Source organism: Castor canadensis, chromosome 9 (assembly GCF_047511655.1).
Source record: "Castor canadensis chromosome 9, mCasCan1.hap1v2, whole genome shotgun sequence".
NCBI lineage: Eukaryota > Metazoa > Chordata > Mammalia > Rodentia > Castoridae > Castor > Castor canadensis.
Genome location: NC_133394.1, coordinates 103,167,299 through 103,192,993, shown reverse-complemented (window position 1 = coordinate 103,192,993; position 25,695 = coordinate 103,167,299). Strand labels below are relative to the sequence as shown.

The following is a 25,695-nucleotide window of genomic DNA, read 5'->3' as shown; positions in this document are numbered from 1 at the left end:
TAATGAAGTTGGATGACAATTAATTATATAGTCAAAAATTATTCGTTTCATTATTAAGTTATCTTTCATCACTACTATTATTTTTAGAAGGTAGAGAAGCAAAAATTTATCAAACCTGACAACTTTGCTTTATTAATAATGAAAATCTCTTTGAAGTTTAATACTTTATTGACTAACAGTCAATCTATGATTCAGTTAATCTCTATTTCATCAGATCTATATTTCTTTTAGATGACTGGAATTTAGTTTCTTTCAATAAGAAAATTTATAGGTTTCACATAATTATATTATGAGTATTTCTTAAACAACTACATGTGTCCTAAAAAAGAAAAATAATTATCAAATTAAAGCTAAATTCTGTTTTCACTTTGGTTTTAAATTTCATCATGGTGTATTACTGGTTCATAGTATCCAGTTTCTTTCTGTGCAATGTGAAATTCAAGCATACTTCAAACACTGTCATTTATGTTCTTAGAAATAAAGGCAAAATCCAACTTCTGTACACACTTCTGCAAGTGTATACTAACATGCCTCTCAGAATCAACATGTCCATAAACCAAACTGCTGATTACTAGCCATAGTCTTACTCCACCTCAACACTTCCTTATAAATGACAACTCCTCTGTTTGAGGTACCCAGAAAAACAGTCATAACTATCCTTGGCTGCTTTTTTTTTCTCACATCCCACGTCCAAATCACAAGAAGCCTTATTGAGACTGCCTTCAAATTATCTACAGAATCCAGTGACTATCATGTTAGATCACTACCTTGGTTTAACCCATAATGATCTGTGAACAATGCCAGTAGCTTCCTCACTGTCTTCCCATGCAAACATTGGCTACTGTCATCTATTCTCAACCCAGTAGCTTGACTATCTCTCTGAATATATAATTCAGAGTCCATCATATGTTGGCTCTAAAGTCCTAAAAGCACAAAATAGAAGGGTTTTTTTTAGTGCAGGTAATAAAGAGTTCTTACACCATCTATCTGCCTATTACATCTTTAACTAAGTTCTTACTATAAGCCTCCTGTTCATTCCTTTGAAGCAGCTCTAGCCTTTTTGCTGCTTCTACAGCATTTCATGTAAGTTTTATTAGAGCCTCAGTAACGTTCTGTTTCCAGGTGTCTATAAAGCCCATAATTTCATTATATTCAAGTTTTATCTAAGTAAAGTAGAAATCACTAACCCCCAACAGAAGCAGTCCCTAAAACCCTCACCCATCATGGTTTGCTCCATTTAAAATATTTTAAGCATATTTATTCATTCAATTTCAGCCACATAAATGTAAGCTCTCAAACAGCAAGAACTCAGTCTACATATCTTGTTATATTTCCACTGATTAATAGAGATGGACTTGTATTAGTGATCGGTTGATATTTTTTGGCTAAATGAACAATTCTTGTCCAGTTTTTACAGAAAGATGAAATACGAATTGGTCATATATTGTTTGAGAGCTTGTGTTCTGGAGTCAGACAGACCTATTCAAAATCTGGGCATTATGACTTGCCAATTTGATGATATTTAAAGGCATTTTCCTCTTGAATATTAACTTTGCCAAGTATAAAATGAAAGCAAATATCTATCATGTAGCATTATTATGAAAATTAAAGGATATAATATATCAAGAGCATCATGCTTTGTATATTCTTAAAACAATACTAACCACTATTAATACTAATTGCTGATAAATACAATTGCCTATGAAAATTTTTCACAGAATTGCCTATGAATTTTATTTTTTCTTGAAAGCTCATGGTTTTACAAAATAAAGCTTTTAAACTAAAATAAAAACTACATCATTCTAAATTGTTTTAAATGTTTACATAGCTCTCATTTATTCATTCACTTATTTCATTTCATTCATGTCTTTTTAAAAAAAAAATTACCTAAAGTGTGTGGCCCTATGATAAACACAAAGCAGGCTATCAACCTATGTCAGTTTCAAGGATCCCATTGTGTAATAAGAGTGTTAAAGTATTTGCAGGCATAACTGTGATGTGACCTACAGCATGACAGTGCAGAGAAATGCTGCTGACATTCACGGGCTGAGTATCTTAAAGAGACAAAACCAGAACAAGTTTAGAACTTTCTGGAAAGGAAATAGTGGGAGTAAAAGGGGGAAAGGGCATAAGGAGTAATAGAAGGGAGAAATTGTTTTTTGTAGTGAAAATGATGGCAAAGTTTATTAGGAAAAGAATTAGTGCAACAAAATATATGTAGAGAGAAAATGAGAAAACACAGAGACACATTTTCTGTGCCTCATGCAGGAAATAGGAGTAAAAACTCCTAGAAGGGGTAAATATGAAATTACATCATATGCATGTATGGAAATATCAAAATGAAACCCCTTGGTACAACTAATATATACTAATTTTAAAAGGAAATAGTGGAATTTGGAAATTTGACCACATTACACCAGGTTAAGTATAAAAAAATGTACATTTTACTTAATTTGTTTTCTTGTTTAAGACACATGACAGGAAAGCAGCATGTCCTAAAATCAATTTGAGGGCAATGTATATGTAGAAGACTAAGGTGAGAAATTGTCAAAGTGTGAAGACTGGCTTTAGACTATTGGGATAGCATTCATTTATAAGTAATTAAGGACATGTAAAAAGAAAATGAACTTGTAAGATAGAAAAAGACAATATATTTGAATGATAATTATAAATCAAATGATAAATCAAAATCTGGAGGAAATTTAAGTGACAAATTGTCATTGACTGCCTCATCTCCTTGGATACAGAAACAATGAGAAAGACTTTAAAGTTACTATGTATTTTGCTTCAATTTACTTATTGTATAAGAGAGGCAAGCTTATTTGTGCATGATCCTATATTAACAAATAAAACTATGAATATGTCTAAGGCTTAACAGGAATATCCATTTAGTTACTTTGAATCATTTTCCACTGGTGAAAAAAGAAATCTTTAAGAATTAAGCATGTTACAATTGGAAAATTATAACTTTTTCTTCTTTTTTTTGACTCTCATTAAATAATAAAGCTGGCACTGTGTATGTAACAGCAAAGTATCTTGAACTGCAAATGAGTTAATTAAGCCAGGACTTATGAGATTTTTACATCATCCAGAATATAAACTTCTCTATAATATAAATTTCTATTTGTTATGCATTGTTGTTCACAACAAAAAACACATAAGAAATCTGAATGGGGGCCCAAACTTCTGTCAGGTGTACAAGTGACAGAGGAAAGATGAAGGCTTTCAATGACACCACCCATAGGGTACTACTTCAGATTCCCTGCCTCAGCTTCAATCAGAAAAATCACAAGATTTAGTTGCACTTATGTCTGATTATCTGTGTGCTGCAGGTTGAGAATACTTTCTGAATAAATTAGCATCAGATCAGAGAGCATGAAATTAAGGACACAAATAAAGTGAGTTGCAACATGGTAAATTAAAAACAAGTTGAAGACTTCCTAAATTGAAAAGGGAGAGCTGCATTTGAAAAGAGGAAATATAGTTGTAATTCACATAGGTCAGAAAGTTAAAAACAAAAACATATTTTAAGCATTTAAAATTTGCTTTCCTTATTTTTTTTTTGGCTTTCTTTTTTTTAATTTTCTTTATTCATATGTGCATACAATGATTGGGTCATTACTCCCCTCCTTCCCCCTACCCCCTGTAATCCCCCAGACCCCTTCTTCTCCCCCCATCCTCTCACTTCCAAGCAGAAACTGTTTTGCCCTTACCTCTAATTTTGTTGAAGAGAGAGTATAAACATTAATAAGGAGGACCAGGAATTTTGCTAGATGAGGTAAGGATAGCTATATAGGGAGATTCCTAGTAGTGCTTCCACATACCCATGTGTTATATTCTAAGTTGATTCTTCTCGAACTAACCTTTTCTCTAGTTCCTAGTCCCCTTCTCCTATTGGCCTCTATTGCTTTTAAGTTTCTGCATTGAAGACATCAAATGCTATTTTTTTTTTTTGGGGGGGGATTACCTACCTATCCTCATACCTCCCTTGTGTGCACTCAACTTATTATGTGATCAAAGTTCAATCCCCTTGTTGGATTTGCCCTTGGTCTAAAGTCCACAAATGAGAGAGAACATATGATTTTTGGTCTTCTGGGCCTGGCTAACCTCACTCAGGATATTCTCCAGTTCTATCCATTTATTGCAATAATAGGATTTCATTCTTCTTCATGGCTGCATAAAATTCCATTGGGTATAAATACCACATTTTCTTAATCCATTCATCAGTAATGGGGCATCTTAGCTGTTTCCATAACTTAACTATTGTGAATAGTGCTGCAATAGACATGGGTATACAAGTACCTCTGGAGTAACCTGTGTCCCATTCCTTTGGGTATATCCCCAAGAGTGGTATTGCTGGATCAAATGCCAGGTCTATGTTTAGAGTTTTAAGAAGCCTCCAATTTTTTTTCCAGAGTGGTTATACTAATTTGTATTCCCACCAGCAGTGTATAAGGGTTCCTTTTTCTCCATATCCTCGCCAACACCTGCTGATGATGTTTCTAATGATGGCTATTCTAACAGGGGTGAGGTGGAATCTTAGTGTGGTTTTGATTTGCATTTCCTTTATTGCGAGAGATGGTGAGCATTTTTTCATGTGTTTTTTTGGCCATTTGAATTTCTTCTTTTGAGAAAGTTCTGTTTAGTTCATTTGCCCATTTCTTTATTGGTTCATTAATTTTGGGAGAATTTAGTTTTTTGAGTTCCCTATATATTCTGGTTATCAATCCTTTGTCTGATGTGTAGCTGGCAAATATTTTCTCCCACTCTGTGGATGGTCTCTTCAGTTTAGAGACCATTTCTTTTGTTGAGCACAACAACAACAAAAAAAACTTCATAAAAAAGCTTCATAAAGCTTCATAAAAAAGCTTCATAAAGCTTTTTAGTTTTATGAAGTCCCATTTGTCTATACTTCCTCTTAGTTGCTGAGCTGCTGGGGTTCCATTGAGGAAGTCCTTGCCTATATCTATTACTTTCAAAGTATTTCCTACTCTTTCCTGTATCAATTTTAGAGTTTGGGGTCTGAAATTAAGGTCCTTGATCCATTTTGAGTTAATACTAGTACAGAGTGATAAGCATAGATCTAATTTCAGTTTTTTGCAGACTTCTAACCAGTTTTCCCAACAGTTTTTGTTGAAGAGGCTGGCTTTTCTCCATCATATATTTTTAGCACCTTTGTCAAAAGTAAGTAGGGTACAGTTGTGTGGATTCATATCCAGATCCTCTATTCTGTTCCATTGGTCTTCATGTCTGTTTTTGTGCCAGTACCATGCTGATTTTATTGCTATTGCTTTGTAATATAGTTTGAAGTCAGGTATTGTGGTACCTCCAGCATTGCTCTTTTTGCTGAGTATTGCCTTGGCTATTTGTGGTCTGTTGTGTTTCCAAATGAATTTTAGGGTAGATTTTTCAATCTCTTTGATGAATATCATTGGAATTTTGATGGGAATTACATTAAACATGTAGATTGCTTTTGGTAGGATAGCCATTTTTTACTATGTTGATTCTACCTATCCATGAACATGGGAGATCTCTCCACCTTCTATATTCTTCCTCAATCTCTTTCTTCAAGGGTTTATCATTTTCCTTGAAGAGTTCACTCACATCTTTTGTTAAGTTTATTCCTAGGAATTAATTTTTTTGTAGCTATTGTAAATAGAATTGTTTTCATATATTCATTCTCATTTTGTTCATTATTAGTGTATAGAAAAGCTAATGATTTCTGTAAATTGATTTTGTATCCTGCCACCTTGCTATAGCTGTTGATGGTGTCTAGGAGTTTTTGGGTAGAGTTTTTTGGGTCTTTAAGGGATAGAATCATATCATCTACAAATAGTGATACTTTGACAGTTTCTTTACCTATTTGTATTCCTTTTATTCCTTCTTCTTGCCTTATCACTCTGGCTACAAATTCCAGTACTATGTTGAATAGGAAAGGGGATAGTGGGCATCCTTGTCTCATTCCTGGTTTTAGAAGTAATGGTTTCACTTTTTCCCCATTAAGTACAATGTTGGCTGTAGGTCTGTCATATATAGCTTCTACAATGTTGAGATACATTCCTTCTATTCCTAGTTTTCTTAGAGCTTTTACCGTGAACTGGCGTTGGATCTTATCAAAGGCTTTTTCTGCATCTATTGAGATGATCAAGTGGTTTTTATCTTTGCTTCTATTGGTGTGCTGTATTACATTTATTGATTTGCATATGTTGAACCACCCCTGCATTCCTGGGATGAAGTCAACTTGGTCATGGTGAATGATCTTTTTAACATGTTGAATTCAGCTTGCCATTATTTTATTGAGTATTTTTCATCAGTGTTCATAAAGGAGATTGGCCTATAGTTCTTTTTGGAGGTGTCTTATCTTGGTTTTGGGATGAGTGTAATACTTGCTTCATAAAATGTATTAGGCAGTTTTCCTTCCCATTTTATTTTGTGAACAGTTTAAGGAGGGTTGGTATTTTTCTTCTTTAAATGTCTGATAGAATTTAGCAGAGAATCCATCAGGTCCTGGACTTTTCCTTTTTGGGAGACTCTTTATTGCTCTTCAATTTCATTTTGTGTTATAGATCTATTCAGGTGATTAATGTCCTCTTGGTTCAGTTTTGGATGATTGTAAGTACCTAGAAATCTATCCATTTCTTGAAGATTTTCATATTTATTAGAATATAGGTTCTCAAAGTAGCCTCTGATTTCCTGGACTTCCATGGTGTTTGTTGTTATCTACTCTTTTGCATTCCTAATTTTACTGATTTGAGTTTTTTCTCTCCTCATTTTAGACAGGTTTGCCAGGGATCTGTCTATCTTGTTTATTTTTTCAAAAAACCAACTTTTCATTTTATTAATTCTTTGTATTTTTTTTTTGGGGGGTTTCTATTTCATTGATTTCAGCTCTTACTTTTATTATTTCTCTCCTTCTGTTTGTTTTAGGATTTGCTTGTTCTTGTTTCTAGATGTTTGAGATGTAACATTATATCATTAATTTGAGATCTTTCAGTCATTTTAATATATGCACACATGGCTATAAACTTTCCTCTCAGGACTGCCTTTGCTGTGTCCCATAGGTTCTGGTAGGTTGTGTTTTCATTTTTATTAACTTCCAGGAGTCTTTTAATTTCCTCTTGTATTTCATTGATGACCCATTGGTCATTGAGCAATGTGTTGTTCAGTTTCCAGCTGCTTGCATGTTTTTTGTTATTATTTTTGTTGTTGAGTTATAGCTTTAATGCGTTATAATCAGATAGAATATATGGTATTATTTCTGTTTTCTTATATTTGCTGAGTTTTGCTTTGTGCCCCTAAGATATAATCAATTTTGGAGAAGGTTCTGTGGGCTGCTGAGAAAAATGTATATTTTGTAGAAGTTGAATGAAAAGTTCTGTAGACATCAACTAGGTCCATTTGCTCTATGGTACATTTTAGGTCTAGTGTTTCTTTACTGATTTTTTGTTTGGATGACCTATATATTGGTGATAAGGGGGTATTAAAGTCTTCCACTACCACAGTGTTGGAGTTTATATATGTTTTTATGTTCTTCAAGGTATGTTTGATGAAATTCAGTGCGTTGACGTTGGGTGCATATAGGTTGATAATTGTTATTTCCTTTTGGTGTATTTCTCCTTTTACTAGTATGGAATGTACTTTATCTCATTTGATCAGTGTTGGTTTGAAGTCTACTTTGTCTGAGGTAAGTATTGCTACCCCTGCCTGTTTGCAGGGACCACTGACTTGGTAATTCTTCTTCCAGCCCTTTCCCCTAAGCCTATGCTTATTTTGGTCCATGAGATGGGTCTCCTGTAAGCAACAAATTGTTGGATCTTCCTTTCTAATCCAGTTTGTCAAATGATGTCTTTTGATGGGGGAATTAAGTCTACTAACATTGAGTGTTGATATTGATAGGTATGTGGTGATTCCTGTCATTTAGTTGTCTCAGTGGTTTAAGGGTTTGATTCTGTGTAGCTAAATCGATGTTACTCTCTATTCTCTTGCTTTTTCTTCTCTTGTGGTTTGGTACTGCCTGTCCTTTCATGGTTATGTTGGCTTTCACTTTCTGTGTGCAAAATCCCTTGAAGAATCTTTTGTAGAGGTGGATTTGTGGTCATATATTGTTTTAGTTTCTGCTTATCATGGAAGACTTTTATTGCTCCATCTATTTTGGATGATAGTTTTGCTAGGTAGAGTATCCTAGGGTTGAAGTTATTTTCATTAGTGCCCAGAAGACCTCACCCCATGCTCTTCTTGCTTTTAATGTTTCTGTTGAGAAATCTGCTGTGATTTTGATAGGTTTACCTTGGTAAGTTACTTGTTTTTTTCTCTCTTACAGCCTTCAATATTCTTTCTCTATACTTTGTGCTTGTTGTTTTAATGATAATATGTCATGGGGTAATTCTATTTTGGACAAGTCTGTTTGGTGTCCTGGAGGCTTCCTGTACCTGAATGGGTATAGTTTTCTCTAGATTTGGGAAATTTCCTGTTATTATTTTGTTAAATATATTACAAATTCCTTTTATTTGCACTCTTCTCCTTCTTCAATGCCCATGATTATCAGGTTTGGTCTTTTGATGGAGTCATTGAATTCTTGCATGTTCCTTTTACAGGTCTTGAGTTGTCTAGTAGTTCTTCAGTTTTTCCTTTAATTACCATTTCATCTTTGAGTTCTGTGATTCTGTCTTCTGCTTGATCTAGCCTGCTGGAGTGGCCTTCCATTTTGTTTTTTATTTCTGTTTTGTTCTTTTTTCTGAAGTTTTCTGTATCCTGGTCACTTCCTCTTTAATATTGTCTATTTTCATCCTGAGTTCATTTAGCTCTCTATTTATGGTGTTCTTTGTTTCACCTTAGTGTTTATACAGTGTTTCTATAGTGTCTTTTATTTGTTCTTGTGTTTTCTCAAATTCTCTGTTTTTGTTGTCTTGGAATTTCTTGAATGTCTCGTGAACATTTTGGTTGACCATATCCAGTATCATCTCTATAAAGTTCTCCTTGATTACTTGCAGAATTTCTTCTTTCAGGTGTTCTTTTGGGCTTCATTGGATTCTTTGGCATAGTTTATCTTCGTTTTTTTTGGAGTCTGGATCTGAGCTTCTGTTTTCTTCATTTCCCTCTTGTTCCTGTACTAATTTATTATTGGGGAGAAAATGGTTTTCCTCTCTTTTCCATCTTCCCATCATTCCACTTGCTGCTGTTACTTTCCTTGTACTGTGTGCAATTTAGTATTGTCTAGCTAGTAATAGTAAAAATGATGGTATCTAGAGTGGAGGGGTAAGAGGAGAAAAAAGTAAAGAAGTTAAAGGAAAAATAAAGGAGAAGGAAAAAAATGATACAAAACCAAGGAAATAAACAGGGAGAGATAGTGTACTAATCAGCAGTGAGCTAAACAGAGATTAGAGGGAAAGAGAAAGAAGAAGAAAAAAAAATGGGTTCAAAATCAATAAAGTTTCAGCCTTAATAGTTCTGTTTCTGGAGTTACTACTTCAGTCCTAGTGTTGGTGTTTGAGTAGTAGGTTCTGTCATTGTCACATCAAAGGAAAACAAAAATGGTAATGGTAATAAAAGGAAAAAGAAAAAAATAGAAAGGGTATCTAAAACTATAAAAGAATATGTTTCAGGTGCAGAAACCACGCCTTTTCCATCTTAGTAGTTGTGGTGTTGTTCCTTCAGCATCCAGTCTTGGTGTTGGTATTTAATCGGTAACTCTGTGGTTGTCTAACCAGGTGATTGGATCTGGAGACAGCTTGGTGAAACTTCATCTTCTGTTTTTGAGGCTGCAGCTCATCTGGCACCTACTGTCAGCCAGCTGCTGCTGCAGGCTTTATTTATTACAGTTCTCAGGGATGAGTCAATTCACTCACCTAGTCCATCTGGCTTTGTTTATTTAAGGTTCTTCTGGACACCTGTTACTTTTCTTTTCTCTAGTGTAGGGCCCTACCAGCTTGTTGCGATTGTAGTCCTTGTTTATTTACAGTTCACGTGGGGAAGTGCCCTTCCTCCACTCTCTGGCAGAGTGTGCCACATGGAGAAAACCCCTTCCCCCTTTCTCCAGTGCTCAGGATGCCCTGTCCACTTTGTTACATGTCCTTTTTTCAGTTGCTTGTTTATTCATTTTTTTTGCGGGGGCGGGGGCAGGGGACAGTCTGTCCAGGGGGCTATGCTGATTTTTCCCAGGGGTGGCTGTGGGAGTACTGTGTGCCACTTATTTGCTCACCTGTTGGTCTGCCAAGTACTTAAGGAGCTGGTGCTTGGTGTCACAGGAGCCCTCCTGGTTTCTCGGTATACTGTGGCATGGGGAAGCTATGTGCAGGCTGGGGGTGTGGAGGTGTTGGGGTTTTGCCACTTCTTGGTGGTTTTCCCTGTGTGGTGTGTCTCCAGCATCTCAGGAAAATTTTTACTTTAAGGAACACATGCTATCTGGTTCCTCCCTCTAGTCTCCATCTTGAAAAAACCTTGCTTTCCTTATGTGTGTAGTCTTACCATAGTAAGGTAGTTGCATTAAAAAGATTGTTTGATGATCAGATTGGAAATTGAAAACTATCTTCCCAATCATAGTACCATTTTTTTATTATTATTCATTTTTTCACATCTGCATACATTGCTTGGGTCATTTCTCCCTCCACACCCCACCCCCACTGTCTCCTCCCTCCACTTCCTTATCTCTAATTTTGTTGAAGAGAAGACATAAGCATAATAAGAAAGACAAAGTGTTTTTGCTAGTTGAGTTAAGGATAGCTATACAGAGATATTCCTAGCATTGCTTCCATGTACAAATATGTTATAACCCAAGTTGATTCATCTCTAACTGATATTTACACTGGTTCTTGATCCCCTTCTCATGTTGATCTCTATTGCTTTAAAGTTTTTGTATTAGTTCCACTGGAGTGGGGACATCAAACACTTTCATGTTTTGGGTTTTCTACCTATCTCCATACCTCCTGTATGTGCTCTCCCCTTGTCATGTGACCCAAGTCCAACCACATTGCTGTATTTGTCCTAGATCTAAAGTCAACATGTGAAGAACATACAATTTTTGGTCTTCTGAGCCTGGCTAACCTCACTCAGAATGATGTTCTCCTGTTCCATCTATTTACTTGCAAATCATAAGATTTCATTCTTCTTCATGGCTGAGTAAAATCCCATTGTGCATAAATACTACCTTTTCTTGATTCATTCATCAGTAGTGAGGCATCTTGGTTGTTTCCATAACTTAGTTATTGTGAATAGCACTGCAATAAACATGGGTGTGCAGGTGCCTGTGGAGTAACCTGTGTTGCATTCCTTTGGGTATATCCCCAGGAGTGGGATTGCTGGATCATATGGCAGATCTATGTTTCAACTTTTAAGAAACCTCCAAATTTTTTTTCCAGAGTGGTTGCACTAGCTTGCATTCCCACCAGCAGTGTATGAGGGTTCCTTTTTCCCTACATCTTCACAACAACTGTTGTTGGTGGTGTCTTTGATCAAGGTACCATTTTCAAACCAGAATTTACAGAATCTAAATATGAGCATTCATTGAAATTGACATTGGTTTCTAAAATTGAAGATTTCAAATACATACAAAATATATGAAGAATTTATTTATATTCATGTTAGAAGTTGTCTTAGTTCAGTTCATCAGTACCCACTAACATAAAACAAATTTGTAATAAATCAAAGATCTAAATATAGAATAATATTATTTTAATAATTTTGTGTATTGTTCATTGTTATGTGATATATTCACTTAAAGAGCTTAAAATACATACTTATTTACTTTGTATATTGCAATTTTGTTCACACATACAGACTTGTGAGTGACATTTTAATTTAGTATCTACAATGATCCTTTAAGGTAAATATTACTTTTTCTTTTTGATGTGACATTTAGGCTCACATTCTATAAATTTGGATGGTCATGGATTTAGACATAATAGGGTTACTTAAGCATTTAAGACATTAATCTACCTCTTCAAGGGACATACTTTGTTTTTGAAGGGATCTAAAAATATATGTTGATGAGACAACATTAAATTGAGGATTTAAATAATACTTTTGCAAAAAATGAAACCACATTACACATAGTTGAAAAATTTTCTCATATAGGCACAGGACAAAGTGATGAGTGATTGACTCATGGAGTTAATGGAATGTGAAGGGACTGAAAAGGTAGTGAACAGGAGATTATAAGCATCTGACAAAAAGCTAACATAAGCAGGGAAAAATATGAAGTACATGAAATGTAGTTAAGAATAAAACAGATATAGAGGAGTTGAGTGCAGTGGAAGAGTGATAAATGGAATAGTAACTATCTCCTTATTGAGAACTTACTTGCCCAGTACCAAGCTTATTACAAACTTTACATTATTTACAAATAATGTCACCTTCATAATAATGTTAGGAGATAGTCTCACTCCATAGTTTTGATGAGAAAATAAAGATTCTGAATGTTTAACTGATATATTCCAAACTGCATAGCACTTTATGCCAGAACCAAAATTCAAATCAAGTCACTTGATCCATTGTCCCAGTTCTTGGTCAGAATGTCACATGGTCTTCCATGATAATAACGGTCATCTGGCACTATTGTAAACATTTACATCTTAACTTAGTATGAAAATAGATCAGCTGCAGCTGCATACAGAAATTTATATTTACCTAAGGTAATGGGAAATCATAGTGAGAGTTTATTTTTCAGAAGTTAAATTTGACAGCCAGTCATGTGAAGGATGAGATGAAGATACAAAATTTATAAAATATTTGCTATCATTTCTAGTACCAAGATTAAGAAATATTTTTATATTAGATACTATGATTGCTTCAGAGGAAATAAATTTACTCAATCTATTTTTTTTTTGTGTAGGGACTGCAGTTTGAACTCGGGCCTTAAACTTGCTAAACATGCACCCTACCACTTGAACCACACCCCCAGCCCCTTAGATCTTTTTTCTTTTGAGATAAGATCTCCATATGTTGCCTAAACTGACCTCAGTGTTTGGAGCTTAAAGTGTTCTTCTCCCTAGCCTCCAAAGTAGGTGGCACTACAGGTGTATGCTACTGTACCCAGCTCTTTTAGTACAATATTTTGTACCTAGCATAGGTAGCACCATATGCTATCACTGATATACTTTCAAGGCACTTCCCTTCAGAAAGAATATAGTTTCACTCAAATTCTAATCTTACTTTATTAGGCTTATGACCATGTTTTCACATAACCATTTTTATTTCAAATACTACCATACATTTATAGTAGAGTGCAATTGTTATGAAATATTTATTTTTTTATTCCTGTAACTAATTATGCTTTTTCTTTGTCATCTGCCTGCTTTTCTTGTCCTTGCTCCCCACTTTTGGTTGGTCATTAGTTTTTTCTAGTAAGGTCTCACAGTGCTCTTTTGTTTTGCTCCCACAATGTCTTTTCTGTCTTACCATCAAGAGAGGAATAATATATGGGCGTGTAGTCACCTGGAAGAAGGTTCTGATAAACCCATATAGCCATATGTTATTTTATCTCTTTGGTACATTGGTCTGTGAGCATCTTTACCAGAGTTGTGTATTTCCCTGAGATAAGGAAAAAAATAATCTATCAGAAATGCAAGGTGATTCAAAAGTTCAATCATTCATTGGATACTCTTTGCTGTGGTCTTTTTCTATAACTTCTACAAGGTTTCTGCATTCTTTTCTCTGACATATTGTGAACAACACGTGTTGGAAATTATATATTAACTAAGAATTTTGATGTGCATGCCCACATGCATATTTTGCCTTTCATTGTACTTACTTTTGGTCACGACACCTTCTAGATGGATGATATTAGGATGATCAAACTGCCCCATGATACTTGCTTCACCTAGGAAATCTCTGCGTTGCTTTTCAGTGTAGCCTACTTTGAGTGTTTTGATAGCCACAGGTAATTCTCTTTTTCCTGGTAGTTTCAAACGTCCACTACAAACTTCTCCAAATTCACCTAGTGATAAAGATGGAAAAAATGCACAAGCTTATTTGAAATTCTTATTCTAATAAATTCTTGAAGTATTATGGCTCAGAGAAAACAAGGAAAGTGGTAAAAAAAGTGGGGAGTACAAACCTAATCATCAGTGTTAAAAGAAATAAATTGCATTTTGGAGAAAATCATCTACAGATAATTATAAAACTCTTTATGGAATATTAGCTTCATCCAACTCACCTACAAAAACATAAATGGACATCAAAAAGTAATTAAAAGCAACTGACTAAAAATCACTTACTTTCTCTTTTTCTCTCTACTCTAGTAGTACTCACTATTAATGAAAAAAGAAGGAAACAATTTTAAGGAAAAGATGAATTGAATTATGAAAATACTTAGGCATAGATGAGTAGAACTATGTAAATATTTTTCAGTATTACAGCTTCACTGTATAAATCTAAAACAGTAATAGCAAAACATTGAAAGGTTGAAAACAAATTTTGGGATATTTTAATTTAATAAACCAAATATTTCCTACTTTAAGCATGAGCTACACAGAAGATTACATTAAAATGTGCTCAATTACATACTACTTTGAAAGCGAGCTCATTACAAAAAATTAAAAATATTCTGCATAAAAGCAGAACAGCGGTATATTATATTCCACAATACAAAGGTTAAAAGTCAAAGTTATTTTACCATACCTGCTCCAATAACTCTTTCAATGGTGATACACGAAGCTTCTATCTCCTTGGCAAATTCATGGACAGCTTGATTGGGATCCTCATAGGTATGTGGATCAATGTAGGTTCTTACTCCTGGCAGTTTAACTGTAAGATAGGTGGGCATTAAAATTGAAGTTATCAACTTTATTAACATGCTCATAGAGCTTATATCTCTATAAGAGATATAAGATATGAGAGATATCTCTCATAGAGATATAAGCTAGGAGTAACTGAGTAACCTAGGAGTAACTGAGCTGCAAGCAAAAGCTCTTTCCTGGGTGATGACAGTTATTTGTAGAGCTATATTACTTTTACATTAAAAAAATCTGAATGTTATCATGCACAGGAAATGGATATATGATGGCAAATCTAAGTAAATACATTTTCCAGTGATAATATTCAGAGTTCTGTGAAGCAAATTACAAACATTTTGTTTATTCAACTGGACAATGACATGATACTTCTTATTTGCTGGCTTATTCTATGTTTCACTTATATATATAAAAATTAATTTTGATTTTTCAAAGACTTATTTAAGGTAATTTTTCCAGTGGCACGCTGTAATAAGGTAGGGCTAGGTATCAAAAGACAAATATAAGTTCTGTTTCTCACTCTGCCTTTGTCACTGCATGACTTTATTCAAGACTTCTGTATTCTCTGGGGCTCAGTGTATCACCTCAAAGCCTATCAATATCACCCACACATTACTTTATTAAGATAAATAATATTAAGTAAGATATGAATATCAAATGGACTCAAAGCATTTAAGCATGTTTTGGTCATGGTAAAGTGATAAAAGCAACAGAAATTTTCCATTTATTTGGCAAATCAACTCACATTTTATTGTGTATGGAAAAATGAATATATTAAAATAACAGTTCATTTAAGCTAATTTTTAAGTTCACTGTCAAAACTAGATTTTATGCATTTCTTAGAAATGTAGTCTATTTCAAGTTATTTGAACCGAGGTTGCTATTATAGAGTTTGTTATGAGAAATTCCCACTACAAAGCCAGAAGAAGAAACTGAGTAATTTCACTCTTTTATCCTGGTGGTGTAATTTAATGATAGGTTTCTGCTCACTGTGTTGCTAGGAGTTAGAATTAGCCTGGCAATTTGATTTAAAATATTATAGCATTTTATATTAGGCAAAAGTTTTAATTTTAATAAGGATTATAATGAAAATATTCTTTAAAGAATTGAATAAACCATTCAGCTGTTGCCTACAGCCAGTCAGCAATGCCCAAGACCATATGTTTTATACTTGCTTTTATTAACCCAATATTTTTTTGCAAGTTATTAGAAGCCCATGAAAAGAAATCAAAATAATAATAAAAATCTTCTCTTTTTGTTCAATTTGCTTACTGTGCCCGTTATGAAAATGCATCTTTTCCTCTTCTGGGTCTTGTTTTGCTTTGCTGTAGCCACACCTCCTGGAACAAAGAAAGGTACAATTAGCCACATCTGAAAGTGGTTATCAATCACCTCAAGCCAAGAAAAAGGAAACACAACTGACATTACTGCAACCCTGAAGTTATTTGCATACTAAGAAATAATAAGAAATAGCACCGATATTCCTTTTGAATGAAGTTCACTTTCTCAGTCAGTTATTTCTCACTCTCAGCAAATTATCTTGCCTAGATTTCACTAAGAAGTCTGAACCCATACAAGCTTATTTTTTAAAATTCCTTTCACAGTGTAAAATTTTCCAATCTCTTCCTCTTTCAAAATGAATTGCCCATTATGTGTCTGTGATCTAATGGTCTGCCACCTTCATCCTCCTCTTGGAATGCTTTTCCCACTCTTTCTTATTTTGGAGTTTTTAGTTGCTCCACAAGCTGTTTTCACCCATATCTACTCAGATAACTATGAAATACACCACAATTTGCAGCACCTCTCTGCTCTATTCTCCAAATCTTGGTCTCTCCTGTTTTTCTCAACTCCCCACTACATTCAAGTCTTGTAAACTGCTTCTTCTTAGAATAACTTCTTGTTATTCTTGTTCAAAAATGACACTTTAATCTGGTGACTTTACCTTAATTTTTAGTTCATTCTTGATGAGCTAAAGTCCTTAACTATTTTTTTGATGCTATTGTTCCTCTCTACATTTACATCTGGATATTTCTAAAAACGCTCTGCCTGAACTGTATGGTTCTCTCTTCTAAATCCATCCATTTCCATCCACCCATTTAATACCTCTAGCACTCTTCTTAAATTTCTTTTGAGAGTTATGTTCTTATTGCTGATAGATTTATTTTATAGGGATACTCCAGTGGCATTCAAACTGAACAGACCCGAAAAAGAAATTGGTAGTATTTCTTTTTACTTCTTTCAGCCATGTCTACCTTCTTCTTTTCCTGGAATTAATATGGCCATGTCATCATGGTCTGTCCCTTAACATCCAGGCATTATTCTTCAGCACTTCACAATAAATATGTTGCCAAATTCCAAGCATCTCTTTCTTTTCATTAGCTCTATGACTTCCTCAATTAAAGCCCGGTTCTTTTTCATCTGAATGACTGTAAGAGCCTTCAGAATGATGGCCATGTATTCTATAATTCCAATCCTAAACTATACTAGGCATGCATATAGTTTAATTATTACATATTATATATGCAATATCTTGAATATTGAGTTATCTGCCTACTGCAAAGTTGTTAATAAAATAATAAGGCATAAGTTCTTTTATATTTTTTGGTGGGATTGGGGTGTGAACTCAGGCTTTGTGCATGCAGAATAGGCACTGTTTGAGCCACACTTCCAGTCCATTTTGCTCTTGTTATTTTGGAGATAGAGTCTCATGAACTATTTGCCTGGGCTGGCTTCAAACCATGATCCTCCTGATCTCAGGCTCCTAACTAGCTAGGACTACAGGCATGAGCTGCCAGTGCTTGGCTCAAGGTGAAGATTCTTAAATACAGTTTTCACACACATTTAACACATTGTCTCCTACTGTTCATCTTCAGGTATATCACATGTTTCCCAGAATCTCTAAGATAGTGCTCCTTATTTCTATACTTTTGCATATATTGGATCCTTCTTCAAAGATGTTCTTCCTAACAATGTCCAATTATCAAAGTCCTATCAATTTTGCCTTCACATGTTTTCCCTGATATTCCAACTATAGAAACTTTGTCTCCTGAACAGAGTACCTTTGTCTATCCCTCTAATGGTGAGATTTTTTTTCTCTATAAGGCAAAACAGTTATTTGAACATTTTTTTCAATCCCTTACTATTTGTCATATTCTTAAATGACAGTAATCAGAATTCATCTATAAATTCCAGCAGTAGCCTAGATTCTGATTCAGAATTCACATTGAAAATATTTGTCACACTGATGGATGAATGAATGAGTGAATGATATTTTGACTGTGTCTACACAATGACTGGTGTTTGGAAAATGACTATACTGATGAATTCTGAGTTGACGTGTACATGATTAATCATACAACGTTAAACAGCTGGTTAAAATGAAAACATTTAAATTATTTTCAGCGAAACTCTAATGAAGTGATTTTACTATGCATAAGATCCTACCACAAAACTGAGTCCATTAAAAATAAAATTTGCATCTATTAGTACATTAAGATAAAAGAGCCAGAATAGCACACTGACAAAGTATTTTCATTACAAAGTTGATTGCAAGGTGCTATACAATATAAGTGTCTAATAGACATTTAAAAGTGACTGTCCTTATGTATATTGTATATTGTATATTCTGGGATATTTAAAAAAGTGTATGTATATTTTGCTATAAAAATAGCATGTATTTTTTTCTGTGTCATTTCCTAGCGTGTACTCAAATATATACTATGGAAATGATCAACACGACTTATCCTTGTGTTTTGAAATAAAATATAACTAATTCTCTGCATGTTAAGGAACTGGTGATCAATAATTAAAGCACAGCTAGTAAATTTTTGAGCAAACTTGAAATAATATATTTAATACTTAAAGTGTTCTTGGGTAAGGAAAATATGTAACAGGGATCTGGGAGCTTTTCAGATTATTCCTATCACTTAGATTCATTTGTCATTCAAGAGGCCTTAACACATGTTGAATCACCTCACCATAGTGAAATGGAGATAATAAAGCAAATACATGAAGTTTTACTGAAATCATGTTTTATATATTCAACTAAGATTTAAGGTACTTCAGTACATTGTTCATAATTTTACTAGGCACTACATCAATATTTCTGACTTCAATGTATGTGCCTCTGGAGAGAACAGTTATTGGTATTTCTTTTTTAACAATGCTCTAAATACAGCTGTGTGAAATTATCCTGTAATTTGTGTTATTTAAATAATACTGACAGAGGACATTGTTATAGGAATTCTAGGGAAAATTTAAAGTTATACAGATTCTTTACATTAGCAAACAAACACTCATTCCACTTTCAAATCTCCCACTTTCAATATAAATAAAGAAATAATAAGTTTTCAAAATGGTATCTTTCAATAGGCTTTATCATTAGATAAGCCTCATATATATTTGAATTACATGCAAATGCCTCATATGAAAATGGAAATAAAACTTTGGTTCTCATTTAAAAGTGATTTGAGAATACCTTTGTGAGGAGCAGCTAACATTTTATTACCTAGGGTGAGAGTCAGGAGAGCAACAGAAAGGAGTTATTTTTGACTATGGGTATCTCTAGAGTTCTGTAACATATACGGCTGCATGTCAAATTAACATATAAAATTAAGTTCTGGAACCCCCAAAAGCATCATTAAAACAAGCCTCAACAAGAGATAGCAAGTAAAAAATGCAGCTGGCAGAGATTGGCACTCAAGCAGTGGTTCAGGCTTATTAGCAAGTATTTCAAGGACACCTGTTCATTCACTATCATCTTCTATACCTGCTGCAGATGCATAATTTTAACCAATCAAACAGTCAATGAATATGTCATTCTGCCCATAAAGTATGCCTGCTCCCACCTGAAAATATTTTTCCTGAATGGAAAAGAAACAATTTCTTCATTTTGCTTCATATCACAATTTTAATGAGCTTTGAAATGACTGTACTAAAAATATATGCACTGTTTATATTTAGGTCTCATCTTCTGATCATTTATACTCATGTTTCTCAAGAAAATAATGTGGTTTTTTTTAATAGAGTTGTGCATGAGAAATTATAACTCATATTCATTAATATGACTATAACTCATTCATTAATTAATATTTATTTAAAAAGTCCTAGAGAAGTGCTTAATATATAAATATAACAATGACCTTATCAGTAACTTAGAAATCAATCTGTTTTCATCCAAACCTATCCCAAAGATTTGTGTAATATATTCCTAGTAAATTAATGTTGGTCTTAAAAACGTGACCCGAGTCACTACATCTACATTTGATATTTTAAATTTCCATAATATATGAAATAGTAAACAGTAGTCTTTATGTAATAATGGAGTTGCCAATGAAAAATTTAGTTCTAGGTATAAATTTAGGATTTGTTAATAAATTTGGTATATGAATGTCAAGCACTCCAGAGTACTAAGCAGGGCACAGAATCAATAATTTACTAAATAGCACTCTTGTGGCCAATGAAGAGGAATGAGTGAATGGAATAGCCAAAAGGAGAGTGTAAATTTTGATTCAATAATAGCCTCCACACAATTAGCATTTTCCATTGCTTTTAGTGTACAGAAACAAATACTGAATAATCTTTTCAAACCAAATAAGATGGGGTGAGATGCAATGGTGAAAGGAAGAATGGTTTTAAATTTTAATTTCTTTAAACAAATGAGCATGTGTACATTGTATGAAGCAGACATTCCTCTGTTGTTTCTCTACTTTTCAGATTAATTACAAAATGATTTTCCTATACTTTAAAGCAAATGTTAAAAACGTTCCCCCAAATTATAGCAATAATAGCATTTGTACGACTTGAGAATAAGTCTTTTAAAAAAACTGTCCTCTTTTATTTTTTTATTGTTCAAAAACAAATGTTTATTATAAATTCTACTATACTCCCCTTTCTTTGGACTACATAGATAATTTTTGGGTTAGCATTCTGCAGATAACGCCTAGGGCAACACTGCTACTTTCCCTGGGAGGTGAACTTTGTGAGCATAGTGGCTATCAGGCGTTTTCTTCCCACTCCTTTCTGGTGCAGAAGCGGCCCCTCTACCCATCATCAGCAGTGCATGGGACCTATTTTGGACCACTTTGCACCAAGCTGTTGCTTGCCCTGGGATGGCACATGACCCATTCCAGTCAATGAGAGTCCGTCTCTGGGATTTCTCTAACTGCAGGTGGAGAGAAGAGGCACTTTCTACTTCCTCTAATGATGATGACTTCTGTGGCCATGTTTCCCACCACATGGGGAAAGCAAGTAACCCTAGGAGTAAATGAAATCAGCAGAGAGAGGCAGAGATGGAGAAGAGATGGGAAGCTGGGGGAAGAGCATGGGATCCCTGATCTGGTGGTGTGGTTACATAAACCCACAATTTCTTCTCTGTAAATGGATTTTAAAACTACATTTCTTCATATATGCACACTCCCTTTTTTCTGACATCATAATGGCCTCAACCATTGCACAATGTTGTCCTTAAAGAATTTTATTGCTGGATTCTCAAAGAGAATAAGCATAGTTTAGGAAGAAATGCTTTGGCTTTTTCACTTTAGAATTTTCTCCAAATAAACAAAAGCAGTTTAAATAAGAACTCTGCGAGCTAAGCCTCATAAAATAAAAAGCATATGAACATTAGATTCGTAATATATCTAATAAATACAGGAAATAGATTAAATTTTGTTTTATGGGACAGCATTCTTCAATAAGAATATGAGTGAATGTGCAGTGAAATGAGACATTTACGCTGTCTTCCTAGCAGAACCTTATGACTCTCAACCATGTTTTCCTCATTTAACTACCAGGATACTAGGATTTTGAATATTGTACAAATAGATTTAAAAGGAAAAATGCAACTAAACCACATTACTTCTCTACTGTACTTCTCAAGAGAAGTGCACTCGCGGTGGAAAACATATTTCCTTAAATATGGGGGTGGTGTAATGACTATGCCACAAAAATAAGCATTCTGTATCATTACCTCACACTCGGTGCAGGACACTGTCTGCTACTAATGACATGTGAGAAGCCAAACTATGACTTTTTTATGCCTTACATGTTATTTTATCCATATATTCTCTAAAAGAAGCAATAAAAACATCTTCCAGAATACTGTAGTACACATGAATTTATAAAACTTCCATTAATGAAGACTTAGAATCATTTTAGAACTACCAGTCACGGGAATACCTGAAAATTTTCAAACTTTAAAGAATGCAAAGTGGCATTATTCTCACCATTAAATTCTAATTCCTTAGACTTTTTATGTAATAATATATTTTATAAAGTATGACATATGTGGATTAAATTTTCCTCTTTGAACAAGTTTTACTCTAATGTCAGGAACAAAATTTTGTATTAATTTTTATCTATTTCATGGAAAACTATTGGACTTAAGATTTATTTTCTCCTATAGGCTGAGGGTCTGTAGTTAATGACCAGGGGATCTTGGCTCAGTTCATAGATGTATTTTATGTGGTAAACTCTTAAATTGGAATTTAATATACTTTTACATATTTTTCAAACAACTCTCACAATAGCTGTCTACAATAAGGAACTTTAAATGGGGTGTCTAAAATTGTTACCACAAATGGTCTTATTTTTTATGCCACTTTTCTTTTATGTAAAGAGTCCTTCCACATACCACCCTGGGAAATATCCTATAAGGATGCATAATATCTAATGTGTACATGAAAATAAAAATATTTTTCAAATTTCATGAAATTTATAGTAAATACAGAGAAAGAAGATAATTTTTTGATAAATGAAGAGGATGTTCAAGGAATTTATGATTCACTTGGCTAGAGAAATTTGTTTTGTTTCTGTTTTGAACTTCCACATAAGATGAGGCAGAACTCATCTTGTATGTCTCTGATTAAAAAATTTAAAAAAAAAGATAATTTCTTTAAAATTAGTGACTTTCTACACAGAACAGATAAGTGAACAAAATAAGAATTTAATATCTCTAATTTCAAAATACCCAACTTCATTTCCTTTGTCATTGAACTCCTAAGAAGAAATAGTAAAGTATATGAAAACCCTGGAAAGTGTCAAAATAATGAATGAAAGCAATAACCTGATATGTTTGAATTTAAGAAATATAAGAAATGGCTGCTTTGGAATTATGGGATATTTCAGAGGATTTATAATAAATATTATGCTATAAATATGTATTGGTGTCTTTAAGCAAATTAATGCTAGCACTGTTCTAGAAATTATGCATGTTATTATCTTATTTACATTAAAAATAATGAACTCAAAATAGCTTTTTTATAAAAAAATTCTTTTGAGAAATAAAATGATTATAATCTCAAGCCATTTATGGTGGTGTAAAGGTCACTGATAAGATGTATGTCTGCTACAAACATAGGCAGTTCTGGGCACAGGCATCTGGGTTTCATTTAGTTATATAGCTTGTCATTCAATAGACTTCAATAGAAGCAGGGAGAATATTTGTACTATTAGCATTATGTCTAGGGATATCACAATAAACCACGTGACTCTAGTGGTGGAAATCAATTTGAGATCAATAATCAGAGATGGAACCTGTAATTTAAAAATTCATCTTATAAATGCTACTTCATGCTATGTAAAAAGTAGTGGGCTGTGGTTTTCTGGCTGGAAATATGACACAGCAAAAATCAGACAAAAGCTTAGTATACATAAGCTGCAGATCCAAGGATCTAGATCAGTGATGTTAAAATCTTTAATAGAGCAAAATATGTTTCCACGCAGTATCGCAAGTTATCTCACTACATTTCCACAAAGATCTGAAGATGCTTCTAAAAGCCAGTGAATTCATGATGGACAATATTAATGCATATGCACCACATTGTATAAGATCAAAACCAACTACACATACATTTATGAAGGATCTTTCAAGAAATAAAAATGAAATTCTAGGATCCAAAATGTCTACAGATCTGTGCTCTATAATTGCTAATGTGTCTGTTCCTGTGACTAAGATGATCAGTATTCCTTGAAAATTATTTACATGGCAATTGACTAGTACTGTTGCAATAATCATAAAAGTTAGGTGACAAAATTTCAGATGTTCCAGTTCATTCATGAATATTTCAATGAATTCCCAGTATTTTATGAGAACTTAAGAGCATTTTTGGCTAAATAATTTCCTTCACATACACACAGAAAAAGACACATGCATACATAAAAACACATTAATTTGCTCTCCAATTTCTAGCATTTGAAAAAAGATATTGAGAAAAAGGTTTTATGTTTGCTTTGTGGTATGATCCTTGTGAAGAAAATGATTTCCCACTTTCCTTCTTTCCCACTACACGGTAGAAAAAGATCATTTTAAAAAATTAGGTATTTCAATCTGGCAAAGATTCAACACTACCCATATTTTCTAAGTCATGGGGCCATAAGTATTCACACTCCAGCTTAAGTACCTTTGAGATTTACTTCAAGGTAGGCATGGATTCCAATCATCTTTTTTTGTAATGTGTAAATTCTGCCTGTTCTGTTTCAGTAATAACTTATCACTTATGACAACGGCACTTTAGACTGAAGTATGGTACACAATTCAATGACCATTCTCTAGTTTTTAATAGCACAGTAAACACACACACACACACACACACACACACACACACAATGTAAAATCATTTACATTATGTGTTAACCTTTGCATTGTTTGAGTTTTTAGATTTATCACCGAAGTCACACACTCAAAAGAATTTCCTGTGAAAGTTAAACATCTGGAACAAATATGAACTTTCATATTAACTATAAAACTTCTTCTAATAAAAAACCTTCAAGAGTTTGAGAAAAACATCTCTTAGTTACATCAGTTTGTTTCCTCTCCTTATTTTCAGAAGATTACTGATATTTATTCTGTCATTCTATCCTGTCCACTTGTTTGCATACTAATTAACTCAGGAGTTTTGATCAATGAAAATTAATTTATACCTAGGGAATACACGTAACAACTTAAAATACCACTACAAAAACCTATACTCCTCTAAAATGCATTTTAACATACTTTTTGTGGCAAACTTTGATAACAAATGAAAGCTCAATGTAATCATGCAAGGATTTATATTGTAATGATCAAATGAATTATGTGGAGTATTTCACTTTTTACAATGTAGCCCTTTTAATAGGATTCCTTTAAATATATGAACAGAGCTCTCTGGTCTTTTATCCCAGTCTATAATACTATAGATATAAAACCAAATGTGTATCTAAACTTCTCATGTATAAATAAGATTATCTCATTTGGACACAGATTCTAAAAATGCGCATTTTTTACATCTGTAGTATCAAAATAGAAATATCACTTCAAATACCTGAAATAATTCAAGTTTAATGAAATTAGGTAAACCATTTAAAATTGTTTGTGATTTTATATACCAATGCCACATGTATCCACAATCATTATGAAAATAGGATTTCTCAGTTATATTATAATCATTCATGGTTCAGGGAAATGGAAAAGGTGTTTTCACATTGACAGAAGTAGCATTCTACTTCCTCGTGTGATATGGATTTTATTGAATGGAACAACAAAAACAGTGACATGTTAAATGTAGAACAAATGCTGTAACCTACTAATCCCTACTTCAAATCAGAACCACAGTAAAAGCCTTGGAAAGGAAGTATGAATGCTTGACATATGGAAGAGGTATTATGTATATGAATATAGTATTTTATTTGAAATCATCCATTGTGAAATTACTTATTAGAATTCACCCTTGGGAAAAAGTTGCATCTTATCTCTCAGGGTTAAGGCATAACTGGTGCACTCACTACTAAAATGTACACAAATGGAGAAAGAAAAGAAATGCTGGTGGAAATACATAAAGGTGGACATCACATAGGAGTGAAAGCAGGAGGGAACACTAACCATATTAGGCTTGGATGGGCAACAGCGCACAGGGAAGAAGCCCTCCCACAGCCACACTCGCAGCAACTGAAAAGCAAACAAGAGAGCCCAAGATAAGGAAGAGATCCCACGCCC

General features: G+C 33.8%; 1 protein-coding gene across 14 annotated transcripts in view; it reads right to left on the bottom strand.

Annotated features, from left to right (window-relative positions):
• The window catches only part of Epha5 (EPH receptor A5), a 356,875-nt gene that overhangs the window by 35,441 nt on the left and 295,739 nt on the right, over positions 1–25,695 (bottom strand). For 8 of the 14 annotated variants that reach the window (XM_074042101.1, XM_074042112.1, XM_074042100.1 and 5 more), the window contains 4 exons: positions 25,582–25,647; positions 15,999–16,066; positions 14,614–14,739; positions 13,745–13,930 (listed from right to left, as the gene is read on the bottom strand). In XM_074042101.1, coding sequence (XP_073898202.1) covers positions 13,745–13,930; positions 14,614–14,739; positions 15,999–16,066; positions 25,582–25,647 — 446 coding nt within the window. The remainder of the gene's footprint in view (positions 1–13,744; positions 13,931–14,613; positions 14,740–15,998; positions 16,067–25,581; positions 25,648–25,695) is intronic. The other 6 variants (XM_074042104.1, XM_074042102.1, XM_074042108.1 and 3 more) reach the window with 1 other exon arrangement.